General features: G+C 38.4%; 1 protein-coding gene across 2 annotated transcripts in view; it reads left to right on the top strand.

Moving 5' to 3' along the window:
• LOC101170754 (copine-8) overlaps window positions 1–18,895 on the top strand; it is a 314,618-nt gene that overhangs the window by 272,443 nt on the left and 23,280 nt on the right. For both annotated transcript variants that reach the window (XM_020703540.1, XM_011475541.2), the window contains 5 exons: window positions 7,619–7,660; window positions 7,840–7,915; window positions 10,507–10,560; window positions 11,082–11,143; window positions 14,342–14,388. In XM_020703540.1, coding sequence (XP_020559199.1) covers window positions 7,619–7,660; window positions 7,840–7,915; window positions 10,507–10,560; window positions 11,082–11,143; window positions 14,342–14,388 — 281 coding nt within the window. The remainder of the gene's footprint in view (window positions 1–7,618; window positions 7,661–7,839; window positions 7,916–10,506; window positions 10,561–11,081; window positions 11,144–14,341; window positions 14,389–18,895) is intronic.

Here is an 18,895-nt window from a genome sequence, read left to right as displayed (position 1 = left end):
CTCTGGTCAAACAAACAGGACTTTGGAGGCTTGAACAAGCTGGAAGCAGTACAGTTGTAGGCCTTGTGATCTAATCACACGCCTCAGTTTCAAGATTGGACCTAAGGAGGAAAAAGTAAGGTTGTGTCTGAATTTCTTTACCACTCTCTACTTTGTGCCCCAAATAGTGCGTTTTCCATTTTGTGTAGCTGTAAGAATTTATAGTTCCAAAAGCCAGGGCCCTGGAAACTCGCATTAATGCCCATTAGATCCATATTTTTTATCTTCAGAAAAAGGTGGATTAAATAGTATTTGTAAAATGTTCATATTTATTCCGTTTTTCTATTTCAGGAAATCGGTCATGTTTGCCATTTAAAAAAAAGTAGTGAGGATGGTATTCAATTTGCTTTTTAAAATCCAGGGTACTAGATTGTCCAGCACTATGTAGTGTTTTAGTAGTTTGATTTTATTGATTTATTTCAAGCATTGTAGTCAAAGCAATAAAGAATTTACACATATTTATCAAACTCATTACAGCAATGATGAAATGCATAGATTAAAAAGACAGAAAACAAAACAAAAATGTCACTTAAATCATATATACTTAATTAAATACAGTGATAATTAACTGAGGTATAAGTAGAGTTTGATTTATTGCTTGAAAAGGAGTGGGAAGAAGCAAGTTTATATAATCCCACCCCTACTGAGTTCATTCATTTGATAGTTTAACAGTGTTTTAAATCCGAAATAGAGAACTCTGTGTGCTAGTTAGAGAGTCGGGAAGGAATTCGGACACAGGCCAAGAGATTTTTGTGTCTTTTTATATATTTTCTCATTTGTGTCTGTTTTCAAACTGCAGGTAGACCTTGATTTAATAATGTGACACAACCTTCTATATGTAAATAAAAGGCTGGAAAAATACATAACTGATTTAATAATAGTGATAACAATAATCCATTTTATTTAAAGCGCCTTTCATGAAACCCAAGGACACTGTACAAACAAAGGTAAAAAAAAAAAACATTAAAAGCACATTAAATATAAATACATATAAAATAGGAAAGAAAAATTAAGACTGAATCAAGATGGAAAGGCAGAAATAAACAGGTGAGTTTTGAGTAGATTTAAAAGTTGGTAGAGAGTCTGTGTTACGGAGATCAGGAGGGAGGGAATTCCAGAGTTTGGGAGCCGAGCAGCTGAAGTCGAGTCGGGCTGGAGGAACAGAGAGCTGAACGGAGGAGGAGGACCGAAGAGAACGAGAGGAGGTTTTGATGTGGATGAGGTCGGAGAGATAAGGAGGGGCCAGGTTATGGAGGGGCCTTAAAGGTGAACAGGATGAGTTTGAATTTGATTCTGGAGGTTATGGGAAGCCAGTGCAGCTGGTGGAGAACCGGGGTGATATGACTGAAGGAGGGGGTTCTGGAGATGATGCAGGCAGCTGAGTTCTGGACCAGTTGAAGCTTATTGAGGGTTTTATGGGGGAGACCAAAGAGGAGGGATTTACAATAATCTAGACGGGAAGTGAACAGACTGTGAACCAGGATAGAAGCAGAGTGGACGGTGAGGGAGGGGCGTAGACGATTGAAGTTACGTAAATGAAAATGGGCTGACCGAGCAACGTTATTGATGTGGGACTGAAAAGATGATGAGCTATCTAGGATGACACCCAGACTCTTCACCTGAGGGGAAGGGGAGACAGAAGATGAGTATATGGAAAGAGTAAGACTTGTGGCTTTGGAGAGGGTGGATTTAGAACAGACGAGAAGTTTGAAGAAGATTTGATTCGTTTTCAGTTGATCCATTTTCTGTGTGAGACTGCATTAAAAAAAAGGGTGAAACTTGGTCCAGCCTGTTTTAATAGCCAAAGTAATACAACAAAGTTGAGTTTTTTACCTTTCAGAGCCTGAATCAGGGTTTTGCGACCTTCAACACTTAAATCAAATCAACATTTATTTCTAAAAAGCACTTTTCATACTTGCACAGCCATCTATGTTGGTTTCTTCCCAGACTACAAGCCAGCAGGAGCCACAAAATCTTATTTCACTCCTCAAAAAAATAAGACATTGATTTGCCTTTTTCTTATTGTTGCTATTCTTATAAATATAAATGAACTCTAAAAAATAAATATGTTTTTTTTTTTTAAATATAAATAGTTTATACCTTTTGACAGACGTTCAAATGACTTCCTTTAAAAGAAAAGAGATCCTGTAACACAAGGGATCATCTCAAAGCAGAAAGTTGTAGGTAGTGTGATGTCAGAAGTGAAAAACAAACAAGCAAACAAAAAAACAGACATAGGACTTTTTATTTATTTATTTATTTTTATATGAGACAGAAATTTGTAAATCCTACAAACTATATTTAAATCGGAGTTATTTAATTTACCCTTACCACATTTTTTCAACCATATTGCACACTTAAAATCCTTGAATTTTGTTAAATAATAGACGGCCTTATAATCCGGCTTTAAGAATCAATTCTGGTTTTGCTTACTGACCTCAAATTACTTTTCAATGGTACATAGGGATCAAAAATCTGTCAAAATGGTGGATAATTGGACCATTAGGGCTACCGTAGTCAGGAGCCTGACGCAGCCATCCATACTGTGCTTTAACTGTGAATTAGTTGAATAAAGTTTTACTTATTTGACTGTTTTGTTTCGCTTGGCGTTCCATGTAATCCAAAACATACATTACTTTACAAAATGAATTTTTCTTTATCTTTCTTTAACTAGAGACAGCTCTTTGATCCATCCTCTGTAGGGTTGCAGACCCCTGGCTTAAAGGAAAGGTCTTCTTCTGACTCAGTTACACAAGAAACATGTGTTTTATGGTACAAATTAATTCAGGCAGTTTTTTTTGTGTCTTTTCATTGATGGAGAACTGAAGATTTCAATTTAATTTTATTCCACTATTAACTCCTCCTGTGAGGTCTCATGCTTTGAACATAGTTTTAAAGCTGTTAGATATGAAACTGCTGTTGAGACTGTCAAGTGAAGAAAAGCCGACTCTGAAACATTTTAAAAGGACAGAAAGAACCCTTTCCTTCTCATCCGTTTATCCAGAGGGGACGTAACTTTTTCACAAATGCCTAAGAAACTGACAAAACCGTTCCCTGAATGCAACGATCAAACAAGGACTGTCAGGAAAAACAAGCAGACTATTTAATTAGAAGAAAATCACAAACACAGGCAGGTCAGCGGAAGAAAAAGAAAAAAAAAAAATCATTTCAAACTTCTATCCCAGCAGCTTTGACCAAAACAATTTTTTACAACTAATTAGCTGAACAAAGTCTTTGAAGTGTGACAGGAAGCAGGGATCTATTTTTGTATAAACAACTTGCAAACTGTAAAACATGACACATTGGTTGAAATTAAATCCTTTCTTTAGAGCATTAATCTCTCAGATTTACCTTTAAATGACTACCGTATTTGTAAAAGCTGTAGAAGCAGAATATAACAGAAAATGTATTTTGGGGGTAACGTTTTTAGTAAAGTGCAATCACTGCACATAGAAATGAGAGAACTAGCCATCACCTTTATTAAGTTTAGTCCATTTAAATCAACTTTATCAAAAGAAAAAGCAGACACCAAATAGAGAACTATGTGTGATCAACCAGTGGTCTCCAACATTTTTCAGGCCAAACTGGAAGTTTATTGGAAGCTGGTCTGTTTTACTACAGAAGTTACTTAACATGCAATGTGAAAGATGTCACTAAATTCAAAGGTAAGGCCTTACTCTACTTAGTTAAGTATCATGTTGGTGTTATGCAGTACTTTTTTAATCATTTATTCTGGAAATTACTCATGTAGGCTTAGGAACAAAACATCTTATATGTGTTTTTGACTGAAAAACCTTCTGTGAGGTGAACACTAACAAAACGACACCACGGTGCACCTAAATCTTTATTCTCTTTATGGAGGGCTTCTGCCACACCTCCACAGGTAAAAAAAAAAGAATAAAGTTTTAGGACCTACTGCACTCCCATTGCCTGAAAGCTATCCTATCATGTTACAGATAGAACTGCAGTGAATGCTGCCACACTTTTCCAGGATTTCTTTTCTTTTGCAGACGCTTGTGTCTGTTCAGGCCTGACCACATCTAAGGAGCTGAATAATAATCAGTGGGCGACTGTGGCAGTTCTTACTCCAGATGTAAAGCACTTTTATGAGTTCGTACCTGTGGTTCCAGCTGCTTGTTATCCTGGTTGCCGCTCACACCTTCCAGTCCTGTAGGAGAGGACTCACCTTCATCTCCTGAGTAGCAGCTTGCATGAATATGTTGGCGGATCCTCCACCACTGTAGGACTGTGCCCTAATCAGAGCTGGACTTCTCTTTGGCTGAGTTCCTCTCATTAGTGACACGACAGGACGAAAGGAAAGGCTGGAGGGACTTCAGAAAGACACTTCTGAACAGTCTGCTTCTCTCACAGTTGACATTTCTAAATGAGCAAAGGGAGGAATATTGTCTCTGTGTCTTCCTCACTGACTGTATAACTTTTTCCCCCCCAAAACAATCATAGGCAGGCTAAAAAAAAATGGCTTGCACTCCATTCCTGTTCAAAATTCAATTTATTTTTTAATAGTTTTTAAATGGGAAATCCATTTGAAACATCAGTGGCTTTCTCAGAAAGATGAAACGCGCGCAATATTTTTTCCTCCGACAGTGAAGATTCAGAAATCTTTCAATCTGATGCTTGAGTGATACGTTTCCCCTGCAAATTCCTGCTCTCAGAGAAGCGTTAAAGCCTCTGAATGTTTTCTACCTCTGCTGTATGTCTGCTATGAGGTGACTTCGGACTAAACTAATGGAAAAATAACACTTATCAGGCTCACATGAAAATGCATCATCGAGTCTTTTTATGGAAAACCGTGAAACGTCCTGATCAGATCAGCTTGTTTTGATCTGCATGTCATCATTTACTCTTGCATAGTGGAAACAAAAAGCATCAATGCCACGGGAGAACAAAGACACGAAAAGAATGGGCTGGTGGTACTCCCACAACAGTATTTATTGACGGCTGCTTCAGCTAAAACCAGAGAAAAAAAATACATTTTTAGTGTTCTTGTGGCATTTTTTGATGGTGGAGGACATAAGAAAAAGCTTAAAACTGCATTTCTGAGTACTTCTCCATTCAAATTGTTGCAACTAATGAGACGAAAAAAAGCCTTTTTGTGACGCTGGGCGAGCCACAAGCTCCCTTCTCCGCTCCGTTTGGATCCATCCACTTGTAGACAAACGTATCCACGAACGTCTTTGTTTTCCTCATCAGAGTTGGAATCTGGATCAAAACTGTACGGCTGGATAGCTACGAGATTGCTCACCGTTTTTGTAACACGGATAATGTTAGATCGGGGTGTAAGCTAGCAGGAGAGTGTGTAAACAGAGAGCTCTCAGCAGTGGAAAGGGAAGGCAGGGCGTGGTTTCTCTACACCAGTAGCTCCACCCACAACTCAGAGGTGAATTTCTAATGAACTACTGCCGCTCTGCAGAAATGATGTCCTGAAAACTACATGGGCTTTTAGATGTTGGATAAAAACGACATGATCATCATTAAAAGACCACTAGGAACGCTTCTAAAAATAGATGAAAAGATGATCGGAGAGGGACTTCAACTTTCTCTGTCGATCCGTCTTACTATTGCGCTGAGTTTGTTGTGCTATTTTTTTGACATTCTTGAGTTTTTGATTACTTCCTGCTCCTGGGTTTTCCACTACCAAAATTTCTCAACTTCTGAACACTTTTTACCATTCTAGACGATTTTCAGATTGTATTGTAGAAGAACTCCAACATTTTCTTGGTCACAGATGAATTAAACTGTCACAATTTTTATTGGAGATCTATTCTTGTTCCCAGCAAAAAAAAATCAAAGGGAGATTGGGGAGATGGAGAATTCTTCTGTATCAAGTTTGGATCATTACGTAATTACCTATTCCTGGACATGAGTGCCGATCATTTCAAATGTCTTAGAATAGCATCTGAAGATATCAGTGGCCGATTTGAGAGCGCCTATTGTTCCACTGGGTCAAGGACCATCAAGGGCTCCAAAACCCGAGCCTTTTGTGCAGGAACTTAAGACCAAGAGATTTAAAAATGACATTGCTGAAAATACTTTAAGCCAGTGAGACGAGTTCTTACAATAAGACAGCGAAAGTCACAGAAGATTCCTATTTTGATCAGGAGAAGAATGGTTCCCCTTTAACTTTCTTTGTGCCGTTTCTCTCCATATCCATCTTCTGTTGTTCTCATTTTCCGTAGTGAAAAATCCAGTCTCTTCCATCTCCAGGACGAGCACATTTTCGGGGGCTCAAAGCCTCAAACAAGCAAGCCGTCATAAAGGAACAAGCAGAGGCAGGTGCAGGCAGGAAGTCAGGTTTCTATCAGGAACGTTCTTGTTCTGCTGTGACAAGCATGTGGTGCTTCAGATGATCCAGCCTTCTTTGATTCTGGAAGCCGTTCCAGGGGGAGAATAGGAGGATCAGTGTGACTTGGGAATGAAAATGCCACAAAAATCTTTTTTTGAAAAATGGAATCTCTTTTTTTTGTAGAATTTCTTCATGGTTAATTGTGTTGCCCGACGTGTCTGAAAGCATTCGTGTGCTGCAGTTTGCAGTTGTAAATTTGGAGCAGATATTTTTTTTCACTTGTTTATTTTTTCTGTAAGATTAACGCTGCTGTTCCTGTCCTTTAAGATTTCCTTCAAATTGATGTTAAAATAGTTCTTATTTAACGCAAATTGTTTGGCCGTTTTTGTTAACATGATTGCATTTGATTAATTTCAACCAGATTCAAGTGATTCAGGATAGTGGAATTTGTTTTCCTATTATAACTTATAACATATAACAATCTTATAGTATGATAATTATCATGCATATTATTTATACTGTTTAACAGATGGTAATTGAGTTTAAAGTTGATTTTTGAATGACTTTTCTGTAGCTTTTTCAAAAGTATGTATTTGTTTTTTTTCTCTCCTAATTTTAGAAAGGTATAAGACATTTAAAAATGAAGAAAACTTAAAACAGGAAAAATCTTTAAAGTATCCATCTAAACTACCTCAAAAGGTTCTTTAAATCAGCCCAAATTTCAAAATTACCATTTAGGACTCGTGCTTTTTAACAAAATGATCCATGACTTTAGATTATATTATTTAATCCTAGTTTTAATTCATTTTAAGATAGGATTTGGCTACATGAATGCTTTAATAAACTAGATTTCAGCTTGTTTCATATCTGGAGCCTGAGTTGTTTTCCTTTTGAATAAAAGTTTGCAACAAATTGTTTGCAAAGTACTCATTGCTGGTTTGTTGTGTGGTGTTTGTGGCTTCCTTTGCTACAGTTAACAACAGCTATCAAGATCAAACTAAGAAATATCAAGCTTAGAATTTTAGAAGCTGCACCTATCAAAAAAACGTCTCCTGCTTCAGACAATCCTCACTGTGCTTTCAGATTTATGCAAGTCAGTTTTCCAATCCCTCAGCTCTTTAAGACACCAGTTATCTTAAAGGCAGAGAACATAACTCAGTCACAAGTTTCCATGTGTTGAAAGCCTAAAAACACAAATGATGCTAGCATAAAGTTTTCAGCGACATGACCTCGTTTCTGTGTGGTTGTCCTGACACGACTCCTCTGTTCCTGCAGAACAATCAAGGTGGAGGTTTACGATTGGGACCGAGATGGGAGGTGAGTGTCACTCTATGTTTCCATATCTCACACAAACAACCTAAAACTGCATCAAAATCAAAGTCAGATATTCAAAAATGTTTTGCTGAGAAGACTCTTGTCACTCCTTGTGCCATGGCCCTTCTCCGTTGTGTGCGCTGACATCTTTTTTTTATTCTTTTCTCACATCTTTTCCCCAGCCATGACTTCATTGGAGATTTCACGACCAGCTACCGAGAGCTAGCTCGAGGGCAGAGCCAGTTTAATGTGTACGAGGTGAGGCATTTCAGCAGCATATCTGTTGGTTCCTGAAGTCTTCAGGCCCTGTGTGGCAGATACCTGCATCCCATTTTTCACACAGCTGACATTTCTATCATTCACCTGCTTTAGCGCTTTCCCCTCTGCCGCCTCTGCATATGAATGCATCCATAAGGCCTTCACAAATATTTCAAGAGTTACTCCGTGCTGTGCCAGTTCTTCTGTCTTTTGCAATACTATCAAATGCGCATCTTTTCCCACCTCTTCCAGCTTTCACTTATTGCAATTTTTCCAATTTACTCTTTCATTTATTTCAGCTCCCTGATCACTGGGATTTTCTGCGAGCACACATAGAAATTGCACTATTAGTAGTGGGATGAGAAAAGGATTAATAAGAGAACAATTGGGGGATTTGAAATGATCATAGCTTTCCTCACATCTGCATGCTCATTTCGAACACACGCCACGTTGATGCGTCTTCCCTGATTGAGCCGTAAAGTCTGAAAATTACATAGGTGTGTCATACTTTCCCCATTAGGGCTGTGATGAATAAAATTAATGACATTAATTTGTGGGACAAAAATGTCAGTGTTGCAAGACTGCAAGTCCTTAGGCTATATTTAAACTGTTCAGTTCAAAAGAAATGAATATTAAAAAACAAATTGAAAAATTAAAAGTCAAGAGCTTACCTAAAAATAAGGTCATGTCAATTCCATCATGCCTGTGTGGCTCGGTGGCCTTCAGCTACGGACAAATACCTGTCTTTTAGATGTCAGAGCCATTAAAGGCGACCGTTGATTCCTCTCTGCCTCCCAGAGAGACTGAAAGGCCCTTTAGTTTTTGCATCAGCAGATTGTTCAGTGTGTCAGACAAATTGCCATCCTCCATGTTAAATTAGGGGCTGTCACTTTCATGCCTAGCAGCTATTGAGAATTGAGGTAATGAGCTGAGACGTCTTTGGTCTCAGGATTGGCGTTTCTTTTTAGCTTTTGAGCCAATAGAAAACTCAGAGAGTAAATGTTAGTGTTGCACCTACAGAAACCCTCTTTCAATGATCTATTGTTGGAAATTTTATTGTCATTCTAAGCAGAAGCAGATCCTTTCCTGATATTTGTTCAGAACAGTTACAGAAAAATATTTATTCTAGACATTGTTGTCAGAGTTTTGTTTCATTTTACAAAATAACATATGTATATTATATAAAAGCATTTTTAATTTAAAATAGATCATTTATAATTATTATGACCAGGCAAGGCAATTTTATTTGGATAGCACAATGCGTACACAAAGTAATTCAAAGTGCTTCACAATATAAATCACAATACATAACAGTGCAAAGAATAAAAACAGACATACTCATTATAAAATTTACTTTAAAAGAAAGAAAAGACAAAGGAAAAGGAAAAGAGGTGGTGATAAGGACCCTTCAGTTGTAGACACGGCTAAACAGGAATGTTTTGAGTCTAGATTTGAACCTCAACACAATAGAGGCCTGTCTCACTACCTCGTGGAGGCTGTTCCAGCTTTTAGCTGCATAAGACTGAAACGCTGATTCCCCTTGCTTCGTCCTGGCCACCCACAGGAGGCCGGTCCCTGAGGTCCTCAGAGTCCGAGATGGTTCATATGGAGTGTTACCCCCAAATCCCCCGTCTAATGGCCCAAAGAGGACGCAACGCAAAAAATGAAGCCCCATCTCCCTCCAGTCTCAAAAGCCAGCACACTTAAGAGATTTTATTTTGATCGAACCATAAGAGCTAGAGTATTTACTTCAGAGTGGACCCAGGCCAGAATGACAAACAAAAATTGGCCTACCTAACAAGAACACAAATCTTACCTATAACAACACAAACCAAAAGACAATAAATGTACGTTGGTGCAAGGCCATGGAGAGACTTTTAAACAAGCAGAGCTGCTTTAAAGTCTATTCAGCCAGTGCAGAGACCTGAGCACAGGACTGATGTGATGGTACTTCCTGGTTCTAGTCAGGACTCGAGCAGCAGTGTTCTGGACGTACTGAAGCTGTTTCACAGCTCGTTTGGGGAGGCGAGTGAGCAGGCCGTTACAGTCATCTAACCTACTGGAGACAAATGCATGAATAAGGATCTCCAGGTTTGGCTTTGACTCTATGTTTTTGATGACTAGACGAAATGAAAACAATACTTATATTTCATTTTATTTGCTTACAGAAAACAAAAGGTACATTTTGTCCTTTCTGTACCAGATTGGCTCATCGCCTCATAGATGCTCAATTTTTATCAGGACCAAGTATTGTTCCTCAGCCAGCCTCACATTTCATTATTACTGAAACAGGAATATACCATTTTTCCCAAGAGCAAAAAAACTTGTCTTTCTGCAGTGACAAATATTTTCTCTCAAAACTTATTTTTATCCTTTTAATCGTGTTCTGTTTGCTTATGGTTTTCCCAGCTGCAGAACAGTCTTGCTGCTCCTGCAAAGACATATGCAGATCAAATGGTTTCAACTTGTGTATAAATAAAACACTAATACTTAAGGGGTTTTGTCGTTTAAGTGTGTAGATTAAAAAGCATTCTTGAGTTTTTGGAAGGTTTTACCCTAACTACAGCATTTTTCTTCTGCTGTTTTTCCAGGTAATTAATACAAAGAAGAAAATGAAGAAAAAGAAATATGTCAACTCTGGAACAGTGAGTGTTGCTGAGAAACTACTCTGACATATTTCTTTTTATGTTTTGTAATCGTGTAACTGTTGATCAAGAACAACTTTTAGTGTGGGGAAAAAATAGTGCATGAATTATGTGAATATTTCCAGATTTTACAACAGCAGGTGACTGAAACATGGGACAAACTTTAAAGAGCTCAGCGGCCGTGGCTTGTGAGGGAAATAGTTTATTTAAAAAACATGTTCCTGGGTTGATTTGTGGAAGAAAACTGTACAGAACTTGAAAGTCATCATAGGCCTGAGCAACTCAAGCAACTAGGATGCCAATTTTCACAGAGCTTACCTAGCAGTGCGTGCATGAGCATGTAATGCATACGAATGCATCCCTTTTCCTCTTATCTGCTAATGCAAATGAATCAGTCGGCAGGAAAGCATGGAGCTCACATCCCGTGAGAAAATGTGAAGATTGCAGCCAAGCAGCAGCAAAATATAGAAAGAAAAACATCAACTATTAATCAAATCATGTTTCCAATTCTCATCTTACAGGTAACCCTGCTATCATTCTCAGTCGAGTCAGAGTTCACCTTTTTGGATTATATCAAAGGCGGGTGAGTAGAAATTCCTTTTTCTTTACTTTGAGAAACTCCAAAATGAGCTCTACACTTGGGCTGGTTTTGTACATCAGTCAAATGCAGACAACAGCTTGTAGATAAAGTGTAGAATCTCTTCTTCATACAAGGAGCGCACAGCTGAAAGTCCCCGCAGGAGATCTGCTCCCACAGCAGGAGTTGCTCTTAAATCCTGCCTGGCAGAGAAAGGACAAATATGCTGTTCAAGTCAAAGCATCTGGAACGTGCCACTTCCTTTATCGACCATCTCTGCTCTGTTTTGATGACCAGTTTACTTTAGAAAGTCACATTTTGAGAATGACATGCATGTATTAACACTGATGAAGTTTCTTGGAAGAAGCTGCACTTTCGCCACGGAGCTAACAGTAATCGGCAAAATGCTTTCCTTTTCTATGCACAATATGCACATCGATCTTTGCAAAAGTTCCGATGTTGTTTGTTTTCATGGGTGAAACTCAGCCACGCTACCAAGGCCGGCTGTAGTTTAGGTTTTTTACTTTTAATTTGTCCTGTCCAACAGCTGAGCAAGCAGATCAGAGCTGAAGGCCTCCTGTGTTGGACCGATTTACTGTTACAATGGGAGTTTAAAGATCTTCAGACAAACAGACTGTATATTTGTATAAACCCCTTTTGTAATTGAGGCTTAGCTTTATTCATAATAATTTTATTTATATGCATTCCTTGTTGGACAAAAAAGGAAAGGAGGGGGAGAGAGTGGTATATTATAGATGGGGGATAAGGGGTTAAGATGGGGGAGATAGGGCTGGGGAGGCCGGCTCTAGGTTGAAGCCATGTGACGGGCGGCACTCAGAAGGAGCGATAGGCGTTGCCTCAGAGATTGAGTCGTCCAACTTCGGGTAGGAAAATAGCTTGCAATAATGGCAATTTCATAAAAAAAATTGTTCTTTAGTGTGCCAAAGGCAATATATGACCATATATATGGATATTGTTTACTAGAAAAAAGGACGAAGAATATCATGATAGAGGCCCATTAATGCATCTATTTGTTTCACAGTGGATGCTTCCCAATCGTAGCAGAGAAGACTTTGGCCTGTCCATGGCGGTTGATGCGCCACAAACCTGAGCTTTTTCAGAGCGCGGGTTTAAATCCGCTCCTGATCCATTGTGGTTTGAATAAGGAACGACTCGGAAACACAGTTTTAATTTTGAAACTTTGAAAATCCCCAATGCAGCTATTGGACAGGAAGAAAAGAAAAGAAAAGAAAAGCATAAACGTTTCAAGACTTGCAGTTGACACATTTCTGTTTAATAGATTTGAGAAAATATAAAGAAATAAACATATTAGATTTGGGGGGTTTGGTTTAAATATCATGTATATTTGCTTTAATGATTTCTTTGTGTTGTTCAGAGACCTTGAGCAAAGGTCCTTTGAATAAAATGTATTATTATTGTTGTTTAGTATACACCTTTTTTGCTACTAAATGCACAAATACATCAAAATGTTTCCCTGTGTTTCTCTTATTTGTTAAAGCAAAGGATACTTACTTTAAGTCGTAAAACGTCTAGATTTAAAGCAGCTGCTGTCTGCAGCCTTAAAGTGACATTTACAATTAAGACAGAGCTATCATTCCCCGAGCGTAGCAGTCCTTTCACAGGAGATTTCTGTGGTCATATCAAAACACTTCTCAGGGAAAGTGCATGTTTTCCAGACCAGCTGTGCTTTTCTTTAAATTGTGCTGTCTCATCACAGCAGGTAGACTGTCAGAGGTCTCTGTGTCCTGTGGGAGAGCTGACAAATGTGACAGGCTCTGCTGACAGCCCTATTTTTGGGTCTGATTTATGATACAACACAATATAAAGTCTAGTGACCTCAACTTATTAAAGAAAAAAAAAGATAAAACACAAGTCTGCAGCGTAACAATACCCTTGAAGTAGTTGGACTAAACATTACAGAATAATCTGCTGCAAATTCTTTCAAAAACAGATTTATTTAAAGAGAAAGATCCAAATTTCCGAACAAGAAAACACTTGTTATGGACTTGGGAAGCTCTTGTACGTATTAGGAGGTTTTTATAGCCTTCTTTCATCACGATTCAAATGAAGACTCATTTGACAAGCACAGAAATCCTTAAAGGACAAAAATAATTTGACTATTTAAATAGCTGAGCAGCCTTCCACCTCTGTGTTGCCTGAGGATAAATGAGGTGTCATCGTGTTGATTTATCTCATTCTCAAACTTTGCAGCAGTGATATGTTTGGAATGTAATAAGGGGCCCATTTTGCTGCACTGATTATGGTTTATAGCTCTCATATCAGGTTAATGATTTGAATGACATTACACATCGCGTGCTTTGAGTTTAAAGCAGGACAAGGTAATGCAGATAAAATTTTTAAAAAGGGGAGCAATCTCATGGTTAGGGTGGACAAGAAGAGAAGTTTCCACTCATATTCTCATACAGTAAATTACTGAAAAATGTTTTTAACTGAAATAAATGTAAAAAATAATTAAAATGCTCATTTTTGAGGACATCCTTTTGAATTTAGGACGTTAAAAAATATTTTGTTTTGATTGTTCTTTTATCCCAGATCCTACAAAAAAAGCAGATTTACAGTTAAAAAAAGGCCTAGAAACCCATTTCCAATTTCTTAAAGCATCTTAAAAGTGAATAGCTGAATTCTCATGTTGTGAATTAATAAAACAAAGTCCAAATTACACTGAGGTCACCAGGGTCTGAATGTGGTCTATTCTATCCTCACTCTGAGCTAACAGGTTAATGTGAGTCGTTTATTCTTTTTTTACCATCATCCTTTCACATTTACTTCTTGTGACCTTAAAAGATGATGAGAGAATGTCAGTTAAGCATCTTAAGACCTTGTTTCCTTGTTTTAAATTTGTAGGTGGTGGTGGGGGGTGTTCTTCATCAGGAAAATTGGATTATAATTTGCTTTTAAGTGCTCTATCAGCCTAATGGCTTGTTACGAGGCCCGGCGCGTCGGAGGCCACTCCTGCTTCCTACAGAGATAAAAACCACATACATCAAAAGGATCCGCTGAATCCTGTTTGACAACTGTTTAACTTCACTTTGTGTAAAACTCAAACATGTGATAAATACGTGGTTCGAGTCTGTTATGTGTGAGCCCGTGTGAGACGACGCAGCCTGACGTTTTTCCCATCGTCTGCTGACATTTTTGATGTCCTTTCCTACTTTCTTTCAGCACGCAGATCAATTTCACTGTGGCCATCGATTTCACCGCATCTAATGGTGAGTGACACAAGCATCAAAGTTTGGAGAAGGCAAAAAAAAGTTCAGACTCTTTGAGTACGGTATGTCCAATCTGGGAATCCATCAGACAGACGTAAAGAATGTGCACCCGAGTGTGCACTGAGCACACACTCTTAAGAGCTCTTTCTGATATCTGCAATGGTCCATCATGTTTGTGCTTCTATCAGCTGAACTGATGTACTTACAATCCCGGCAATTACCCATTTACAGCCTTTAACGATCAATAGAAGACTGAAACATTGACGTCCTGTAACTCCATCATGGAGCCCAACAATGTTTAAAGAGAGAAAAAAAAGATGGACAAATGGTGAAGAGGCAACACTGTAAAGGAAAGCACCTGAAGTTTTAGCAGATGACGGGTGACAAGCATGCCAGTACAGCTTTGAAAATGAAATAAACAATGACGCTGCAGTTAAAATCCAGCTTGTTAAGCACCTCATTAGCTGGCAACAGGGTGTATTTCAACAACTATTAATTTCCTTCTATTTGTCTAACTTATTAATTTTGAAGTCCCATATTGAGTCATGAAAAACTGTAGAGCTGAATAATTTGAAATCAGTTCCATCCATATACTCTCACACACACACGCACAAACACACATATGCACACAGAATTTGCCCACTGGTCTAACCTTTTAGCGCAGTTCCCACCGCAGTTCCCGCCGCATGTTCAAGCAATCTTTTCCAATGAAAAGTCTTTGTAAATGTGTGTCGATGCGCATTTCAGGCTTCCACATTCAAAATTCTTAGGTTCATGCATCACCACATGTGTTGCGAACATTTCGGGCTCTATGTCTATTGAATATAAAAATAAAGTTAAACCAGGTTGAATTTTGACCAATCAGGGACTCGGATTTGCGTCCTTTTAAATTCACAGAAGTGCCAACCGATCGAAAAGTGATCATGGAGGAGAAATTAATAATTGCAGTTTGTTCACAAATGGTGCACAAATGACATCAAGTCATTAAGTCAGTCACAGTGGAGCTGTGAAAGAAAAAGCCTGAAGCAAGATTCACCATATTTGCAGGTTTGACATTTCACACCAACCCTCTTCCAACTCAAGGTGGTGTACATGTGCAAGTTAACAGCAGAAAAAAACAAAAGAAGAAGAAGAAGCTCCTCCCTGGTGAACACCACATGCTAAACGCACATTCAGGAAACATGCTTGGTGTGAACGTAGCTTTACTTGTAAATGAAATCCATACGCCTCTCCTTCTGAACAAAAATCTCAGTGACTTTAGTGCAAAAGTCCTCCTCATCTTTTAGTTTTAGAAGTTTGTCAATAAAGGTGCTTTAGTATGGCAGTATTCATCGATTCATTGTTAGCCTACTTCACGTTTGGTTGAAAGTCCAACTTTGACACATTTTTTAATGATATTACTTGTGCCATTTTTGCAGTCAGTCAGAACAAAACCAAAAATAATTGACTCCTTTCAACAACCACCGGCGAATAACAGTGAGCTCATGAGCGCCCTCTCTGTTGAGGCTGAGCTACTGCCTGCCGCACCTTGTATATTATTTCAGTTCAGATCTGAACACTAGATAAAAGATGGACAAATATGAAATACATTATTTATTTAATGGAAAGGGCAATAAAAATGTCATGAATATATTTATAAAAAACTCTTTAATAAAGCATGAGTAGGCTAAAGATATGTCCTCAACTTAGTTTGCATGTAATCTAACATGAAGCAGAACTTGGTGCTGCCTCACCTCACTGCCTACTCTGTAATTAAACCGCAAATATACACAATACAGAGATTGTGACCATACAATTATTTAGATTTTTCAAATCAAGGAGCGAAAGGCGTTGCCTCAGAGATTGAGTTGTCCTACTTCGGGTAGGAAAATAAAGGCAATATATAACCATATATGTGGATATTGTTTACTAAAAAAAAGGACAAAGAATATCATGATAGAGGCCCATTAATGCATCTATTTGTTTCACAGTGGATGCTTCCCAATCGTAGCAGAGAAGACTTTGGCCTGTCCATGGCGGTTGATGCGCCACAAACCTGAGCTTTTTCAGAACGCGGGTTTATATCTGCTCCTGATCCATTGTGGCTTTAATAAGGAAATACTCAGAAGCACAGTTTTAATTGTAAATTCTGTCATCCTCCATCATGAGAAGAATGCTACATGAACATGTTACAAATACCAAAAACAGGATTCTTTTTGGAGTGGGTCTTTAACTTTGAAAATCCCCAATGCAGCTGTTGGACAGGACAAGTTAAAAAAAAATAAAGAAATTCAATTATTGCAGATCAGTGATAATACTTGTATTATGAGTATACATCTATACATTTAGTTCTAAAATATTTTCCTCTTTTTCAAATTACTTTTTTGCTCCAGAGAATCGTTAGACATGAATGTTTAATGGTCAATACACTATATTGTGGGTCTGTGTGACTCCTAATGTCTTTCGGCTATGATCCCACAATAAAGGCAAGGAGACATAGAAATGTTTTTGTGTTTTTGATTTTACCCTTGGTCACTTGAAGTCAGGACTTTCCTGTTTAATTGTGTATCTTGCAGAAAATTGATTTTATGCTCTGACAGACTGAATTGAATTCACTTTGAGTTTCATGAACTTGGTCCACTTGACTCCAGAACTACGTTCTTGTTTTTGGCTCCCCTTGGGCAACTAGCTGAGTTAGAGGTCCGGCATCTTTTGAAGTCTTTCTGCAGCATCTCAGGCTTTGATTGGCACAATCATTGTTCTTTCGCTTTGGGCCACAGATGTTTGGCACAAACTTGAGCTCTTCTGTGCTTTGTGAGCTGATCTGGCAGCCTTCAGACTTTAGTAAAGATTTTCTAATGGACTTTGCAGGCTGCAAAGATAACGCTCAGTAACTGGTCTGACACCTGAGAAGAAACACACACTCTGTGCTGGATTTTGGATTGAGTTTGTTCATGAAATCTGTCATGCAATTTGGCTGCATTTGGCTGCTTTAGCCTTTACCGTGCAGTTCTGTTTCCCCGTTTAAACCGGTCCTCGGTCACTCTGGTATCCGTGCACGGCAGTCTGCCTGTAACCTCAGCTATTGTGAGCCTCTCTGTTCTTTTTTTAGTTCTGTCTGTTCTGATCTTGTGGGCTTGGTGGCTCCTCTTAGGAAGAAAAAGCTCCAAGCTCATGAAAGAGGAGCAGCTGAATGATGTCTGTGACGCTCTCAGAAGAGCCGAAAATGAAAGACAGATCATCGCTTTGACTCACAAACAGCTGAAAACGATAGCAGCAGAAACCCACTTTTCAAAAATCTACCCTTATATCAACTAAAAACACTTGACTTCAAGTCTAACTTCACACCCTGGTATATTGCTGTTCACCTTGATGCCTTGTTGAAAATGTGTTGCGTTCTTTGACCATTGATTTGTTCCAACCATTCTCCTTTTCTCTGCACATAATGTTGAACTGTTTTCCTTGTTAAAAGCAAAGAAGAGGGAAAAATCTCAACCAAACGGTGGATTGCTGGTTTATACTTCTTTGATGCCGGGCTGTCTCCACTGTACTTTAACAAACAGGCTGTTGTGCAGCTTTTCTGAGAAATGCTTGATTGCAGGTTCTTTTTTTAACAGATACCATTTGATTATATTACATAATAATTACGCAATAAACCTGAAACAGTCCAAGAATGACAGGTAGGGAGGGCTGGACCCGAAAATGCAGAGAAAGGAGGCACACGGTTCCAGGGCAAGGGGTTTATTCACAACGAAAGGCGCTGCTAAGCAGGGAAACAAAAACTCACTGTGGGCTAACCAGGTAAACAGGGCAGAAGACGGACATGGACATGACAGCCAGGAAAGAGACGTTAATGGACCAGCACAAGATGACGGCAGAGACAAGACTACAGACAGGAGTGACAAGACACAGGTGAACATGATCAGGAGAGATTGGGACCAGGGAAGTAAAACTCAAAAGCATGACAAAACAGGAAACCTTTCAAAATAAAACAGGAAGCAGAACCTAAAATCATGACGGAGACATTATGGAAGCAAAAAACTAATACAAAGAAACCCAAACAATGACAAAGAAACTCTATTCCAAGTAGTAAATTCTGACTTTTTTGACCTAAGAAATCACAGTAATAGAGAAAAAAGAAAGTTTATTTTTGTTTGTTTTATAACAAAGATCAAACGCATAGAGACCAAAAAAAAAAAACACAAATCCAAAGATCAATGCGAAGAAAAAGTTATAAGAATGGAAAAATGCATTTAAAAATCCGGCAAACCGCCACTAAACTTTATAGCCATTATAAGGAATAATTCCAGAAAGTGTCACAGTTATGTGTCAGAACTCATATTTTGTTTTGTTTGAAATTGAAAATGTCAAAGCTAAAAAGCTATTTGAAACCATCATGGTAAATTTTTAACGAGAATACTAACTGTTAGCTTCACTCCTACATCATTGTAAATGGTCAATGTGAGTGGCTCATGCACCGGTGATTGCGTAGACTATTAAGGATTCAAATCTTTTTAAAAGACGCCTC

Source organism: Oryzias latipes, chromosome 5, assembly GCF_002234675.1.
Source record: "Oryzias latipes chromosome 5, ASM223467v1".
Classification (NCBI taxonomy): Eukaryota; Metazoa; Chordata; class Actinopteri; order Beloniformes; family Adrianichthyidae; genus Oryzias; species Oryzias latipes.
This window is presented reverse-complemented; position numbering and strand designations above follow the sequence as displayed.